The sequence below is a fragment of the Rissa tridactyla genome, chromosome 3 (genome assembly GCF_028500815.1).
Source record: "Rissa tridactyla isolate bRisTri1 chromosome 3, bRisTri1.patW.cur.20221130, whole genome shotgun sequence".
Classification (NCBI taxonomy): domain Eukaryota; kingdom Metazoa; phylum Chordata; class Aves; order Charadriiformes; family Laridae; genus Rissa; species Rissa tridactyla.
The window spans coordinates 41,686,256-41,704,687 of record NC_071468.1 but is presented as its reverse complement, the minus strand read 5'-3'; the positions used below and the strand labels follow the sequence as shown (position 1 = coordinate 41,704,687).

The window sequence follows — 18,432 nt, the reverse complement described above, 5'->3', positions numbered from 1 at the left end:
GACTGATTTCTAGTGTCCAGCTTATAAATGTAGAGAAGAATTATCCACAAAGATAGTAAAAACAAAGCTGAAATCTTTTAACACGCAAGTCCTGACATTGTTTTCTAAAGAGCTGTTAAAAGTTAAATTATTATTTCAGCTTTAGACTTGGGCTCCAAGAGAAGAATGACGCGAATAGACTTTTTTTTCCCATCCCCCTGCAAAGGGACAAAATAGCAATAAAATACAGTTATATCTACCAGAATAACCTTGCGTAAATATTCTCTAGTATGCTGAGCTGCTACATGTTAAGTGCTCTATACCTGCTATGTCACAGAAGCCTTTCGACATCTTTAGGCCCCTAGCAAGCAAGAGGTAGGAAGGCTCTAGGACTGTAGCTCAGAGTGAAATACTGTAGAGACCTGCTGCATCTCCAGGGCAATCGCCACACCAGAGAAGCAGATGCTTCTGTATGAATTATGCAGTGTGCTGTCCTGAACGTATGCAAAGGTTCAGTCCAGAGGAAGCAATAAACATGCACGTAGAAAATATGGGGGAAGGCATATGAAAAGATACGACAAACATGCACAGTTAAAATCTTAAGCTTTTAATTGCATTTTACACGTTATTATATGCAAAACTGGATGCATTCACATAATTTACACTGGAACCGTGCTGCTGAATAACGAGACATTGTTAGCTACAAGGTGACTGACTCATTCCGGATGTTTTGTTTGAGTAAGAAAACAACTGCTGTGCTCGATAGGCCCAAGTACCATATGTTTCTAGAATAGCAGAGACCTACTTCATTCTGTGATTTGCTGTCAAGATCTAGTAACACTGGCCAAAGTGGTTTGCTGATTCAATAACCACAAGTTGTGTTACTCAAAGTTGGATGAGCTTTCAAAGAAACCATAGGTGACTAATCAACAGCCCAGTCTGCCTTTTCACGGTCCTCTCCCTGCAGGTAAACCAGGAAATAACAGGAAACATGTAGCGGCATCTGCAGCGAGATCCCTGCCTCCCACTGCAAAACTGCAGCAGCTCTACCTTGCTACTGCAGGCAGCATGACTGCAAGGGCATGGGTCTGGACAGGCCTGGCACTATCTGCTCCGCTACTTCCCAGTTTAACTCAGTCCTTATTAGTTTAGGCTTTGAGAGAAGAGAGAAGAAGAAGAGAAGACCTGATCCGTCATTTGCACGTACACTGGGACTCTGATAACGAGGACCCATGGGTGGTGTGTTACCCCCGTGAGGGCTTGGCTCACAGTGGGTTTTAAGATCAGTTCCCACGTGTGTGCAGAGGATTTTCCTTGAGGAAAGCACTCAGAATAAAATTACAGAGTTCTGTGCTATTTTGCCTCTTATGTGAAAAGAAAAGTTCAAGACAGATTATTATTTTAGGACTGCATATCAGATCTCTTTGACAGTTGCCCTGACTTATTAACCTGTAACTCTGGAGTAAGAAAATTGGATACTCATATCTGATGTCAACAGGAGCCAAGCTTCTGATATCCTTCGTCTCTTCTGAAACCCCAGCGTACATTTCTTAACTAACTGAAAGCAGATTCTCTGTAACTGAAACCTAGATAGACTTCTTCTTGCTCTGTACAAATATTCTTCTGGGCTTCATATTATCATTACATACAAAAATATAATATTATATGACAACGAGATGAAAAAAATCTCCAAACACACGCAGAAAATTGAGTGACAAAATTAAGAGTGTGCAATCACATTTGAAACACTGGCCCACAAAAAACTGGCATCAAAGTTTAACGTACACATACTAAAAAAGTTAAGATTTACTTCAGTATGAGAAGACCAAACCTATAAGGAATTGTAGCATCTTTGATGAAGGTCACAAACACAATCATTAAATATAATAATATAACAGTCTGTGGGGTAGATGTGCCTCTTTTCTCCGCATTTATTATTTTCACTGGTACTCAAAACTCCAATTAGAAGAGGCTTCAAAGCTAAAATAGAGTATAATCTATTTATAAGTGAAATAGTTCTGTGAAGAGCTATTTTACTTGTGACATACGAACAGTTTAGCTCACGAGGCACAACATATAAACATTTAATTTCTAAACTGTCCAAAAGCCCAAACCAAACGTTCTTGCATTGACTGGAAATACAACATCCTCTTGGCCACTTTCTCTGGTTTGCTAACAGCATCCTTCTTTTCTACCAGTTTTCCAGGTTCCTTTGTAAACATTCAAAAAGTTACCTTTCAAATAAATTAATACACATAGGAACAGCAAAAATCTATTTACCTCACTCTTTCTTTACTAAAATAGTTCATTTGTTTTTATTCAGACTTTCAGCCTCTTAGCTCAAAACAAATCTTAAGAGCTTCAACAAAACCAACACACACCACCTTCTTTACAAAATCATTAGAACCTATGTTCAAAATTATTCATGTGTTTCTGAGATTCTGCTTACATTTCAAAAGTAAGCTTTTTTACTGCAACTAATGACTACCTAGGACTGCTTCTTTTTCCCCCCGTCATGCATGTCAGTGTGAAATTAGTGAAATCTAAAAGCACAGGTTCCACTCCCTAAAGATGACCAACTGCAGCCTCACACAGCCAGTGGTATGTAGCAAAAATGAACATTACAGCTGTTAACAATCCCAAGACTGTTGAGGAAAGAAAAAAGCTACAGATACCTACAAGAAAGCAAATAAGGTGCATTACTGATGATGCATTCGCAATGGTCACAGACTGTAGAGAGTCCTCAGCACTGGTTGTTAGCAAAGAGGCCTAGAGCACGTCCTCCAACTTGCTTGTTTATGAAGAATCAAAATATGGAATTCTCTCTAATACGTACAACATTCAAAAACATTATGCTATTGACTTCTGTACCCATAAATCTCTCCCTCCCCAAAGATGGTGGGTATTTCAGGATAATACCCACTATCCATTTGGAATTCTTTCCAGATTTTCCTTTTCCTTATTTAAATGGCATATGAGAGGGACTAGGTCATGCTCATGACATTACCATGGAGTTTCCGCAGTGGTTTTTTTTCAAACAGGTTCACCCACGTGTTTTTGGTTTTTTGTTTAAATAAGCAAACCAGAACTTACAAACAACAAAATCATTGCAGAAATCAATAAAGGCAATCAATTTTTTAAAATTTAACCCAAAGTATAACTGTTGAGGATAGCTATTCCAATGAAAAGATTTAAAGTTTATAGTAATATACTTTTGCCAACACAGAAGAGTCATCAAAACCGTGGCAGCACTGTTTTTGATGCTGGCACTTCTGCCAGCAAACTAGCAGAAAAAGAAAGCTATCCATCTCCACTTGCTGGCCTCAAAACATTACTTTTTTCCCCTCATTATACCCTCAAAGGGTATAGGATGACTTTTTCAATGAAATTACCTGTCCCAACGATCTCCAGTCTAGGCTGGCACTTCCAATGTACACGTGCTGTTTATCAACAATCCAGAAAGATGACTGAAGACGACCCTCGTTATATGCTGACATGTTCACGTACAACACTTCAGCCCCTAGAGATTTAAGGATAAAATAATAAATAGCATTGTTTAAAATAACATCATTTACATTATTAAAAAAAGAAACAACTTCACATGTCAGGGCCTCAGCTTGCAAAACTAGTGAGAGATGTAATTAAACATACCATTAAGGTTTAAAACCTAAGATAAACAGTGTTACTGTCCCACTATTTAAGACGTTAATTAACATATATTCCAGAAAAGCAGGTATGGGGAACATTCCCATGCATTATAATGTTTACTTAATTTTCTTCCATTTTAGGACTAAGTAATTGCTATTTTTTTCCAGCACTGTATGTTTGTAAAACCAGTTTGTCTTTAAAGGTCTTCTCTGTAACTCAAATTTGCTACATATTATAATAACGACCTTTAAAATACAAACCCAGTTACAACCCTTTCCTGAAAAGCAGACTCCACTCCTTTGCCATGGTTTGATCAGGGAGCCTACGGTGGGCTGTCACATGGAACAGACCCCGACAAGAGATCATAGGTGGAGAATTAAGGAGTGAGGAAGTAAGCAAAGGCCTAAAATATGATGAAACTGCTCTTAATCCTGCCAATCTGTGACATTCAACCCACCACTTTGAACTGAACAGTTTTAATAAGGATTACAGGCCACTGAAATCAAAAGAGCTACTTGTCGGGTAAAAGCACGTTGCCTCTATCACATCAGTAGGAAAGTTTGAATTGGCCCTATCAGTATGCTTGCAAGACTAAATCCAGAATATACTTAATATTAGGTGAGTTTAGGGGATTTCTCATATCGTTATTGTTCTTTCAGTGCTCCAGTGTTTGTGAGATTAGGTGATTAATCTGAATTAATCATTGCTGAAGGCAATTTAAATTAACCCACTCATCTTCACATTTTAGTCATGACAGTAACTGGGGAAGAGAAGTGACAGTAAACAGCAGCCTGGAGGGCAGTAACGGTACCAGCCATCTCCCATTAAACATCCATGGGATCTTCATGATTCCCATGGGATCTACATGAATTCCCATAATGGTTGGATATGAGTCACAACTTCAAAAGAATTCCAGGATACCTAGAGAACGAAAATATATTTCTTTTCCTCTAACTTCCTATTTCTGACCTCCTAAGGAACACTAGACTCACAATTTTAAGCGACAGTTACCAGTGCTAAATATTTCTTTTTTATTATGAAGACTGTAATTCTCACTTGAACGAATGAGTCTAGAAGTTTAGACATCACGAAAAGAAGAAAAGTCAGGTAAGGTGCCACTTTTCATGAAGCACCAAACACGCAAGATAGGATTTTGAGCAAGTTACAGAATTTGGTTCATTGTACAATTACATTTCCTGCAATCCAGTTATCTTTCCAGTTTTTTTTAGGTATCACCCATTCATCTATGCTTAGAAAAAAAGGTATTTACCAATTTTCCTTGAAACATGTTGCTGCTGAATTTCAATCCATGCATTAATGAACAGAACGGTGCTAATTAATGAGATAATGTGTGTGAAATGGAAAAGACATCAGAAAACACTACAGCAGGTGTTAAATGGTTTAAATTGTTTTCTGATGAATAAACGAAACAAAAGCAACTCCTCCTACTAGCTAAGGTAAACAATTCTGTAAGGCACTAAACTCCTAGCTGCTTATCTGAAAACTGTTTAAAATCAAGTTTAACATGGCAGTTTGCTTTGATCATCTTTTCTTTCCATACATCCAATTTGCAACATTAAATAGCAGCATGAATTTAACACCCACAACACACCTACATCAAATAGGTTTTAAATGAAATGTTAGGATTTTTGTATAGGAAAGGTAAAACAGTTGGAAACAACAATGAGCTTCCTTCTCATAACTGAGAACCTAAAATCAACATAGTTTAAAAAATTTTTTGAAATATCCAATGCTGAACAAAAATACGGATTGTCAAAATTACAACAGGAGACTATTATAACCAGTAATACTAACGTTAAAAATAGCAGACATCATCAGTAACCTGGCACAAAATTCAAAAGTTGTAAAACACCAGGATTTGTAGGCGTGAGCGATGGGCATAAGCAGTGGGATGGGACTATCACTCTAAAATATAATCTAGGCTTCAATTACCAGAATAGTGAATGTAGCAGTGCAGGAGACACTGCCATCACACATACTATTAAAATCAAAACCTGGAACCCAATTTCTTTTCCTTCTGGAAACAGCCAACTCATAAGACTTGAGGAAACAGTATCTCTATGTTAATTAAAAAAAAGTCATGTGTTGCAAACAGCAGCTGCTGTGCAGCCTATTAATGAATCTTTAACTTCTGATGAAAGGAAACATGCATCAGTATTGATAATTGCCTCTGTTCCAGAAGCCCTTGAGATGTTTTGTTAAAATAGGCTTATCAGGCCTTCAACACAATCCATCATCCCTAGCGTGGTCCAGATCCCCTGAGGAAATTAAATTGGACTGATCAATATGTGAAGCCGTAACAGAACTCTTCGTCATGCTGCAGTCTCAATTACACAAAGCTGTGGGTCTACTGAGTTCAACCAGAAGGCACAATTTGTAGGCTTGATTGCTAACATAGATGACAGACAATCTAACAATTTTTTTTTCACTGAAGATTAAACTGCAGGGTGAGATCTTAAAGAAAACCAGCACTGTCACTTAAAACTCAAGTGGATTTGCCTGTCCCATAAAATTGTGCATTCTAAAGGCTGGGCCAGATTGCCCTCTCCCTGCAGGAAAAAAAAAAAAAAAAAAAAAAGACCAGTGTAGGGATCACAGCATGCTTTACATAACAGACATTTCTCTGCATACTTTTTCTTCTAGGTGGGGAGGTTTTGCACTCTGCGTAAGGGAGATGAGATGTAGTCTGGGATGCACAGAGGGGACTCTGCCCTTGAGAGCCTGGACTTTCTCCATGTGATGGGAATGTAGCCAGGAGGTGCCAGGCTGCCAGTTAGCCTCTTGCTTTGTCTCATAATGGAGGAAGAAAACAGAAGACAGTAGTAGTACTGCAAAAAGACTGACTTTTCATCCATTTCTAAAAGAAATCCAATCCCCAAAGTAATCCCAAAGAAGAAGGATGGCACAAGCAAGTGCCATTTACCATTTCTAGTCTTGCAACATCCTATTTGGCCTAGCTGCCTGCTCTCAGATACTCCACTAACAACATCATGAAGGCTACAGGGCACGCGTAACTTCAAGAACAGCAGCTTAAAGCTAGGACCTTTTCTATATATTTGAGTCAAAACTCTTAAGTTGTTAGCAGGAGACTTCAATCAAATCTGCGAGATACGTTCTGTCATGAAAAACTGTGTCATTGAGAAGAGCATCTTACCGCAATTGTGTTGCGGCATATGCTAGCTGTGGATTTTACTGCTGCTCAAGCAAGGTCACCAGGCAGCTAACACAAACTGGGAGACTCTTCTTCATGGCAGACTGCAGTGGCTGGGGCTCACAGGGCTGCCGCTCAGCCTCCAGAGCCAGGTTTACGCAAAAGCATAGAGAAGGGGCATAAGGAGGCTTTAGATCCAACGCCTGCAAGCAGACTAGGATATTAGCAGGTTTTCCTGGTACAAAGGCAACATCACTGAGTCAAGTCACCTCTCTGGTGGATACGGTAAATCATTTTTGTAAAGAAGACCCAGAAAGAGCAACTGTTTAGGCTGCTATTATCACAGCTGCCTGGAAAGCAAACATGCAAGTTCTGCCTCCAACAGTTTTCAACAGCACCAGTTACAGGCTAAACTCACTCTGGAGTTAGCAAACATAACGCCCAAGAAACAGAAGCTGCATTTGCTTGTACCACGGCTAAAATTGGCCTTCTGTCTTCACAACTTACTTTCTTTCACTACAGTGTTTTTAAAAACCAGAGAGAAAAATGGGAAAGGGGAAGGACTCAAGAATTGAGAGGAGAGACAGACAGAGTTATCTGGGAAGTTGCAGCAAGAGTGATCAGTGATTCACAACAGGCAAAACAAGCACGAGAAAAGCACCAAGAGTCCTGACCTCATTAGCCCTGACAGTAGAAAACAGTGCCGCAGCACAAAAGAGGGTAGAGAGAAATGGAGATACATGATGTGATGGCTCATATTGGGACTGTGCCTTGTGCAGAGCCCCAGGAGAAAGGGTCATGGAGCCAGACTGAGCTCTGCTACCCCCTGCTAGGAGCAGGAGTGTTGTAAAGGTGGAGAGGATGAACAGGGGCTTTTGAATGCCTCTCCTTCCCCATTTTTGGGAAAACAGCTTGTCAAGTGCAGGCTGCAGAGGCACGGCAGCTGATGGCAGGGGGAGCTACACAGGGCAGTTGGTACGATAGGGGAGTAGGGAGGTTGTAGAGGGATTGCAAAGAAGAAGGGACAGCAGGATACAAGGAAGAGCTAGTATATGAAATGAGTGTGGACAGTGAAAGCAATGCTGCTTACAGCTCTCTTGTATATTTGCAGTTTGAACCTGACAACTGCTCCTGCACCACATCCAATCCACTCTTTGTCTTCCAGCTGCTGTTCCCCACATCACCACCAAGCTGGCCACAGGAGGAGCAGCTGTCCTCCCCTGCTTGATCATTCTTGCCGTCCCTTCAACTCTCCTCATCACCATGCCCATACCCTTTGCTCACAGCACTGTTTTTTTCCCCTCTCCTAATTTTGTGTATTCCCAAGCAAACAATCCAAGTAATGAGACCTTTAAAAAGGAGTCTGAGAACGTCAGCTGCTTCACCCCACTGCTGACAGTCACTTGGCACACAAAGATACACGTTTTGATCTATACCTTTTGGAGGGTGGCCACATGCCAGAGGCAAGAGCAGACTTAACTGGTCCATACTATGAACCCTAGAGGTCAGAAGCACATGCACACTTGAGTACAGCTGATGCCCAAGCAGCCGGCACGGCACCTTGCACAGCCTCTCTGGGAGACTGCCACAAGGGTGGGAGGCAGCACGCACGGCACTTGCCACTGAGCAATAGACTGAGTTTTCAGATCAGTATAGATGCAGCTAATCATCATGTGCTAACTCAGAAAGATCAACGGAAGTTCCTTTATTATCCCTAGGTCCCAAACGTATTTTTCAAAATGCAATTTGCTCACTAGGATATGAATGTGTACACATACCGATATATAAAGTGGATGTCTCCTTCCCTACATTTTGCAATAGACACTTTCATTTTATTTATTTGCTTTTGATTACAAGCCTTAGCACAAAATACACCCGTTAATAAAAATAATTTTTATTCTACCAAGACAAAAATTCAGCGTTTTCCATACCCTGTTCACAAGTGGCAGAGTAGCTGTCTCATATTAAGCAGACACAAGTGACCCAGGCAGAGGATCATCTCCCTAGGAATAGTCATGCTTTTTTCTCGACTGATTGCAAAAAGTCTGGAGTTGTTCCAGAAGCCCCATTAGCATGACCTGCCAGCACTCAGAGGAGGACAAGTACAAAAGCAGAGGAATGCACAACTTGACAACAAAGTTATTTTTACTACATCTCTGAATGATTAAAAGAGAAACTAGACTATTCACTATTTCTGTGGTCTTCATGGAATATTGGATTTGAAATGCAATTTAAAGTCTGCCTGGCCCCAGAAGGATTAATGATTTGTGCTTATTTTAAAGAGACAAAACTCAAGGACTTTTAGGGAAATCTCTGATGATAATACCTTAACTTTGAATCAGCTGTTTTGTTTACATTGCCCTCTGCTCCTCACCCCCCTTTTTAAAAACTACCAAGACTGAATGGCATCCACTCTGGGATTATATACTATCCATCAGCCTAAGCCTGGAGTAATTTGGAAAAAGAAAAAAAAAAAAGAAAAAGTATACAATAAAAACCTTGATGCATTTTCTTTAGCAGCTCCATATACAGCTGCCACACAAAAAATGAAATTATAGTAAGAAATTATGTTCTAGTACAAGCCCAAGCAATCCCCAGAAAGCCTTCATGATACAGCTTCATTCACCCCACCTTAGCCTGCCTTACACTGCAGCACTCAAACTACCTGCATGACAAACATATCTTCTCTCTGAATGAAATTCCCACTCACTCCCAATGTACAATTAGCCATGAACTATGGGCACATGCAGCTTCTCAAAACATCAGCCCCCAAAGTTAATGCTGCCTGTAGTAAAATGAAGCTGTTTCTGATGGAGATATTTTCACAAACAATTACTGTAATGCTTGTTGCTTTATTTGACACCATCTGAGGTCACCAATACAAAGATAATTTTGAGGAAATCAGTGAACTGGAGAGGAATCTGACTGTAGCTCTCATGGTCTCGTGGGCCTCTCTTGGCCTGTCTCTGGAGAGATACGAGTGCCTGCAGCAGCTACTGAAATGGCTGGGCTCATGGGCTCAGGGCTGCAGCATGGGTGGTTCAGGGAAAACACTCTCTGTCCCCTGTGTGTTGCCACCACTCATCTCCACTGGCATGCTCCCCAGCTGGCTCACGTGTCCCTGCCTGGCTGGAGCTTGGAGGAAAGGCTGCCACGAGAGAGCTTCCCTGAGCAGACGGGCTGCAGTCAAGGATCTCCCTGCAGAGTTGCGGGTGTGAGAAGAGAGGTCTCCATCGCTGCCGGCTGACTTCCCAGCCCCCTCTCCAGGCACTAAGCCAGCTTCTCGCCTGGTTCCCTTCCCTCCCCAGCAGACTGTAACATGTTGTTGGGCTTTGTCCTGCACAATCAGGGAGGAAAAATATCCTCTACAACTCACCAATGTTTTTTTGCTTTGTTTTTCACTCATTCAGTGGATTAAAATAGGTTCTGTGAGCCAGCTCAGCCCCAGAAACTTCTCTGTCCACACAGCTCAGGAAGCCAAGAGCTGAGTATGGGGCCAGGAGAGAGCAGAAAGAAAAAGAAATACTGAGAAACGAGAGTTACAAAACCCTCTGTCTGAAAACAAAGTATTACAGAATTACAACGGGCATGGTTAAAACAACAAAACCCCCCGCCAGTAATAGTGGTATGAACAGACCTTATTATCAGCAACCCTTCTCCTTCCCTCCTCCACCTCCACAGCTGGGCCCAAGTAGCTTTTTCTGGGTACAAGGAATTAACTGGATCAGAAAATGGAACCAGGTTAAAAATAAATAAAAATAAAATGGTTCTTTCAAATGAAGAACAATTTACTAGTCCAGCTCACCACATGTCTGTAAACATTTTTTCCGGCACAACTGAAGGCACAGAGCAAGTGTGGGAACAAGTGGCTGGGTCCAACAAGATGCAGGAACTGCTTATGCCAGTGCTGCCCTTGAAAGGTACACCCACGCAACGGCAGCCTCCGTTCCTCTCAAAATCAGGCCTCTGAGAAATTCAAGGTGGCAAGTCCCAGTACTTGTTTGCCTTTTATCTTGCGTAACCATTTGCCGTGTGCAAACAAAGCAGCTAGGAGGGCAATGCTGGCATTTGCTTGGGATGACATTTCCCACACGCTTCCACAGAAGTCCACAGTGACACAGAAGATCCAGAGAAGACCCATCAGGGGATCCTCATGTGTGCAGAGTTTGCTCACTGGATGCAGCATGGCAGATTCTTGAGAACAAAGGAAAGGTCAGAATTAATTTCTTTCAACTGCTTGTTTAACTTCAATGACATCTTGGGATGTCAAGGTAACATTTATTTAAATACGCCCTTACAGCGGCTTCAAAGATGTCGAATGCTGGCCTTTGTTACTTGTCCAAGTAATCAAAATACCGATTTCTCAGCTAAGTACCGGGATGTACAGAGAGTTCAGTGTAAAAGTGTTACAGCTCTCACCCATGTGAATGCATTTTGCGCTGCCTGCTAGGCCCTTTTGATTTACTCAGCAGAAAAAATAACCACAACGTATAACTGAAACGCTTCCCATGCAACATCACAGGAGAGACAAAAGACAGGCCTGACAATATTTCTTTGTAGTACTTGCCCATCCAGCTAAACATAATTTCTGATTCACTGACAAAAACTCAAAAATCTTTCTGAACGCAGGGTGGGCAAACCGTAACAAATACGGCCGCATAGAGATAAGAGAGAAGTTTCCTCTTTACCCACAGAATAGGCATCTATTCTGCACAGGCACACTCTACTTCAGCTTCCCTGTGAATAGCAGGTACCTCAACTGATTAATCACATGTGTGCACATTTAATTAACCTATACACAGAATTTTAGACTGCAAACAAGGAAGAAACTCATACGACTACAAACCTCTGATCTGTCCAAAGATGGAAATACAGCTTCCAGAGAAAATTGTTCCTTTCTCATTTTTGAGAAGCACTGAGATTCCACAAGGAAAACCACAAAATGCAGTGCAGCGCATGTGAACACCCCCCCCCAGCATTTAGAAACAGGATTTGAAGCCTAACACCACTTTCTCTAATGCAGAATATATGATAACATGAATTTTAAAAGTAAATTGACCTTGTTAACCCATGAGTTATTATTTGCACTGTAACTGTTCTTTCCTTTCTTCACACTTTTTCTTAAAACCTGTGGAGTGCACTTGACTTTTTATTTAAGATTTTTAATTGTTACTGTAGAATTTTACATTCTACATTTTCCACCAGAAAACACCTATTCTATTCCTAATAAAGACACACACATGTCACCATGTCCTTGGAACACGGTGCTAGCCAGTAGATACTTGATAAGCAAGTACCCCACAAATGCAAGCAGCCAACGCTACAGTTCACTACACGGAACAATTCAGGAAAGCAGACACGCTTCAACTCATGCTTCAACTTTCCCACCTGGGTTTGGCCTCTGAAGTCAGTGATTTCCATATCATATATGCTATAGAAGCCCTTATTGTTTAGGACAAAATTTAGGACTCTTATTTTAGACTACCTTAGAAAAAATAAAATTAAATTGAGTCTATGCACAAGAATCTATCGTAACTTAAAAAGATCCAAACAGCTTTTCCTTGCCCTCTAGTAATTTTATTGAAAGTAGCAAACATTTCATGCCCCTCTCAACAGGTTTTGCTGCCTGATGCAGCAAACATGAGAGAAATCCTCACATTTTGCATTGACTTTACTCAGTATTTTTCACTTCTTTTTGAGCTATTTAAGGTATTTCATATCAATAGTCATAGATTATTTTGAATAAAACTGTGAATAATGAGAGCACTGATGATCAGTTCAATTCTTTCCCCTCAGCAGAACTCAGCATTCCTCTAAATAGAATTTTCTGAGTATAAATCTGTTTTGTGAGTCTGATGATTCAGTAGAGTCTGTAAGAGAACTAGAGTACAACAAAATTTGATAGAATGTTTAAAAAAAAAAAAAATCCACATCTTTTTTTGCCCTTCATTATTGGAGAGTAAACTGCTCATTTACTAGATGAAGCTATAAAAGTGATTGCTTTAGAGATTGGAAAAAGTAATTTTCTTCCTTAGTTGATTTAGGCGACAAAGCATATTACCACTTAAAGAAAGACCATAATACTATCAGTAAAAGCATTACTAAAGTTGGATTGTGGCTTGCTTTCTTTTCCTAATTATAATTGTGTATATTTTTACTATAAAAGAAATCTATTTTAAATATAATAGATTAGTAAACTCACACACTGCTTACCCCATGCCCCTTCAAAGACTCTTTTCTTTACTTAGATTAGCATTACAAAGCACTAGATTTGTTTATATACTTCCTAGATGAAATATCCAGAATTCAGGGACATTTTTTCATCTTAACACATGAGGAATTAGAATCTCAGCCTTCTATGAATGAGCAAGGATAAATCCCTAACAAAAAACCACAACAACTATTTATCCCTATCTCTTTTTAAATTACCAAAGCGATTTCATTGTGATATTTATATATTCTAAAATCACCAGTAATGGCAACAGACACTTCTAAATGTGCTGACAGCAATAATAACACTCGTTCAATCGTTCCCAAAACATGGTCCTCACATTTGTAGCTCTGCTTTGGATTTTGTCAGTTTCCTTCCTGTGAAGGAGAACTCTCAGCTCTGGAAGGTGAGATAGCATACTGCAGAGCAGGCAAAGAGGAGAGGACAGAGCATGCCTCCTCAGAGGGCAAGTATTTTTTGGTCCTAAGCCTACTGCTTTTTATTTTTACAGTACCTTCATAATAGAATTTATTTTTTCTCAGCACTTTCATTAACTGAATCTCTGAGCAGCCCTAGAATATCCTCAGGCTGCCAGAAGCCCAGAGCACTATCTGACCCGGCCATGGCCATCCAAGGAAAGCAGAGGCACAGCCAGAACTAAGCCAGGTCTGCCAGTGGCCCAGTCATTTCCTTTCACTACTTCTCACTTGTCTCTCAGCATCTTTCCCTACCTCTTTTCCTTTTGATCCTGTCCTATTATTCTGCCAAGTCAGCCTTTGAATTTTCTATTTTTTTCAGATCATTGTTAGCTCAATTCCAATTATTTTTCTCTCGTTTCATCTATGTTGTCACAAGCCCACCAAGAACACACTTCACTTTTTGCCAGCGTTCTTTTCTGATGTTTTCCTAAATTAATTACTCTATTTTGTGTTTCTGCCCTCCTCTTTAATCTGATTCATTCCTCCCTTTTATTTTCCCCACGTCTTTCTTCCTCCCTCTCCTTCGCTCTCTCCCACTTCATACTCGGTTCATCATTTCACTCTTACCCTTGCCCACTCATTCATTGTTTCATTTATCACATACATTCATTCAGTTATTCATTCACTCCGCCACTCTCCAATTACTTGAGGAACATATTTTATTCTCTAACTACATAAGCAACATGATATATTCTCCAAGCCTTTACAAATAAATTTGTGGAAAGGAAAAAATATTTTTTCTTAAGAGTTTTAAGGCTAACCGCAGTTTTGGGGTGCCCAGTTCAGTCCTAATTTTATTTTATTTAGCATGTGCTAGAACTCCTGCAGGTATTAACTCATGATATAAAACCCAAAAAAAGACAGAAGAGAGTGCTGATCGTCGTTGCAGATTGGGACTGTAGGAATTTCTTCTTGCTTTCTTAGTCCCAACAACAACTAAAGCTGAGCTTTTGTTTCTTACTCTGAGTCTAAGGTTCTTAAAAGAACAAGGCACTTTTACAGTCTCTTTATAAAGCATATAGAACAGACACTGCAGCTCTGCTGTAGCAGACTGAAGTAAATCATGCTTGATTTACTAGTGTTCTGACCAGCCTGTCGGATGCATTTTTGAGGGCTTCAGCATTCTGGTTTGGTCACCCAGATACTTCATACATTAAAATGCAGACATTTTCAAGAGACAAATGGACATGCCCCAATGTCAAAAGCAGAAAAACCCACACAGTGCATTGAGGAAAAATAAAAAGCACATGAGATAAGAATGCTTTGTCTTTGAGGAAATATATAAGGGATACAAATCAATAGCTTGCCAGTTAGTAGCTTTTTAACACAGATTGACTTTCATCCAAACAGCCTATTTGAAACGTAGAAAGCAAAATAAAAGGAAGCCACAACCCCACAGATTCTATGTTATTAGCTGGGTGAAGGACACGCACAATATACAGTCAATAAAAGAGACCCCACACTGGAATCACGGAGGATTTTAGTGTCCCAGAGGGACTAGACCACAAGCATCATCTAATTTCTCCAGCGTAAATATCAGCAACTGTCTGTGACAGGAATATAGCTATATTACTCCCCTGTGACATTTCGAACTGGTGGAGAACCAGGTCTGTAGGACTTCTCTTCCTTCTCCAAACCACACAGGACAGACAGAATAAGCTCGAGGACACTAAGAGTCAGAGATGGACCAGTTCTGAACCATCCAGAATAGCAGCAGGGAACAGGACAGGGGCTGTGTAACTGGACTAACTTGCAGCTGCGCACAGGCATCCCCAGAAAGTGAGGCCAGAAAGCAGCATGTCTGCTTCTAGTCACAATAATCACATTGTGAACTTGGTGCCAATTCCTTCAAGGCACTCACTCTAGGCTTCAGGAGAAAGCGCTGCCATAACTTCAGGAGTCCATCTGAAGTAGCTAGGTGGATGCACACCCAGGAAAGCCTGAGGGATGAGAGTGTGGGGCAGCAAGACAAGAGACACAACAGGAAATCAATTAGATTTGCACTATAAAATGCATGTAAACTGGAAATGAAAAGGATTTGATGGTGAACGTGGCTCAATGTTGGTAGGCAACTCCTGCATGAAAACAATGAAAGATCAAACTGAAAGTAGTACTAGACATTAACAGAGTCATAATAAGCACAGGAGACAGTTCTGCTAGGGGGGAGGAACAGGTCCTTGGAATAAAGACTGCCGCTGTTGGACCTCTCTCGTGTATTGCAAAAGACAAAACAAATGGAGCAAACAAGGCTAGGATTCAAGAGAAAAAGGATAGTCTCATATTTTAAGTTGCTTGAAACTGCCCAGAATATTTGGATCCCACAGGTGATGTTCCACAAAGTCACTCTGCATGAGAGAGGGCAGGGCAGAACCAGCACACATGTCATTTTCTGAGGACTTATTTTGAGCCCTTGGGGTCTAATCTTGTTCACAATGACACTGATACATATTAAGTGCTACACAGTGGTAAACACTCTTTAAAAAAACCAACTAAAACAACAAACAGATTGTGTGTGCCACAAACTTTCATCAAAATAAGTGGATGTCTTGGCTCTTACCTGTGTCTTATTTCTTCATCTATAAAATGGGAACCGAGCTATTCATCCATTTCCTGTGAGCATCATGAACACTTATTCTTGAATATTCATCAAGCACTCCTATTTCAGTGTTAATAACACAGGGAAAAAAAGGAAACAAGACTGTCCCCAGGCGAGGTCTTGACCAGTGTTCAGTAAGTGAAAGAAGAGAAAACACAATGAAAATGATAGTGAAATAAAATATGTTACACATGCTTACATGAGCATAAGAATTTGACAGGGTCCAGTGGGAAGAAGATCATGTCATATTCAACTAAAGTCTGTATCATAACAGCAAACAGCTTGATGGCACAAAAAGACATGATGTAGGGAATATATTTTTACATACTATAAATGATTGCTTCATGGACCAATTAGAGAACGCACAAGCTGATAAGCTACTCTTGATTTATTTTGAGCAATGCATAGTACTGATTCAAGTTGCAGCTATCAAAAAGCCCCTGTGAGGATGACCACACTGTACTCCAGCTCACTACCTTTGTGACATCTGCATCTCACAAGCCCGTTCTGGTAGCATTTAATTTCAGAAAGACGACCTTCACAACATAAGGATGTATGCCAAGAGAAAATCAAAGGCCAAAATCTTACTGTTTTCCTAGCGATACTTGAAAACCTTTTAATAGAGTTTCAGCATAAATGTATGGTTCCCAAAACTAAATACTCCCCACCCAAGAGATGATACCAGGACAGTTGAAAGGGAAGCTAAAGTACAATGTTGGAGATAAAATGGTATCCTTCAGTAAGTAGATTTGAGTCCAAGTGAGAAAAGAAAAGAGAGGGAAGGGAAGAGAGAAAAGTAAAATTAAACTAATGTAAAACTATACAAAGAGAATCAAAAAGATTTTGAGGAAATATGGATAGTGAAGCTGCAGAATTGCACTGCTACTGTGCATAGTGTTTTGTGGATGACAAAAATACAAACAGATTCAGAAGTGATTGCACAAATAAAGGAAAAAATCATCCAAACACAGTAACATATTGCTGAACTCCATGACGAGGCAGTTCCTAACCTACAAATTGCTAAAAGGATATACAGAGTCAGGGGAATATCATCCTCCACTTGTTTCAGTTGTTATGCTCCTTCCGTAAGCATGCGGTTCTGCTGACCCTAGCAGTGCAGAAGACTGACCTTCAGTTTGTTCCCATTGCCTTATGGCTGAGAACAGTTGCTCTGTGACCCTTTGCTTAGGAACTGTCATTTTTGAAAGCTTGGCATTGCAACCATCAAAATTTTCTTTTGAAGCTTAGTATAGATATTACGTAGTCCTAGAACCCTGCTGGTATTTTCCCCATCACTTTATGCAAACATGACTAGTGAGTTTAAAAGCATCAAGAGCAGGGACCTGTTTTGAATCCCTGAAGCAACTGTCAATTTTTGCACTACATAGTTACTAATATTTGCACACTATATATAGTTAATATTCTGTCCAAAGGAAGGAAAAGATACTGAATGCACTCTGTTCTCACGCCTAAGCATTAGAGACAACCACTCTAAAGGGTGTGCAATGAGAGATGGAAATGATGGAGAGTAATGTAGAGACATCGTTCAGGGAACTTTTCTTCCAGTTGAATTACTTTAGAGCAAGCTTAATGTCACTTTCCAACCATTAGGCTGTGTAAAATTTCATAACACACCAAAGTTCTGTAGAAGCCTAAGGTTAATTTGAAAATTGATATAGGAGATTACCAGAAAGATCAGTATTAACATGATAGTGGCAACTCCTTCTTACAAAGATAAAGCTTGATAACTAATGCTTAATAAACCAGCAAGATTTGTTCACATGGGTTAACTTTATGGTACAATCATGCTGTATGCAACAACCCAAGGGTAGGCACAGTTGAGCAGCCTTTCCAAAGTGTTCATCAAATGAAAACCAAATGGTGTCAGTCAAACAGTGTCAGCTTGGTTTGGACATTTATTAATGCTCTTAGATGCTTTTAACAACTTCTTATATAACTTTGAGCACACAATACTTTAATTGCAGGTTTGAAGCAGAAGTGTTCTATCGATTGAGCTAAGCAGCTAAGAAGGTAGAAGAACGTAAAAACAAGTATGCAACTTTGGAGATCCAAGTGGATGTGTTATGTCACTTCAGATGATGGTTTTCTCAGTTACCCAGGTTTGAAGTTACATTTCAGTCTAGATGACATAAAAAACTTGAAGATGACGACAGACGAAAGAGTCACCATCACTGGGAAGGCTGAAGCCTGCTCGCAAACAGTAGCAATCAAAAATCATACCAGTAAGACTACTGTGACTGACCAAGGTACAGTTCCAGGAAGACAGTCAGGCTTCAAGTGGATACGAAACACGTGGGAACCACATGAAAGGACAAGACAAAATTCA

General features: G+C 40.2%; 1 protein-coding gene across 1 annotated transcript in view; it reads right to left on the bottom strand.

Moving 5' to 3' along the window:
- PLD5 (phospholipase D family member 5) overlaps positions 1–18,432 on the bottom strand; it is a 181,557-nt gene that overhangs the window by 34,055 nt on the left and 129,070 nt on the right. The window contains 1 exon segment of the mRNA XM_054197300.1: positions 3,372–3,499. Coding sequence (XP_054053275.1) covers positions 3,372–3,499 — 128 coding nt within the window.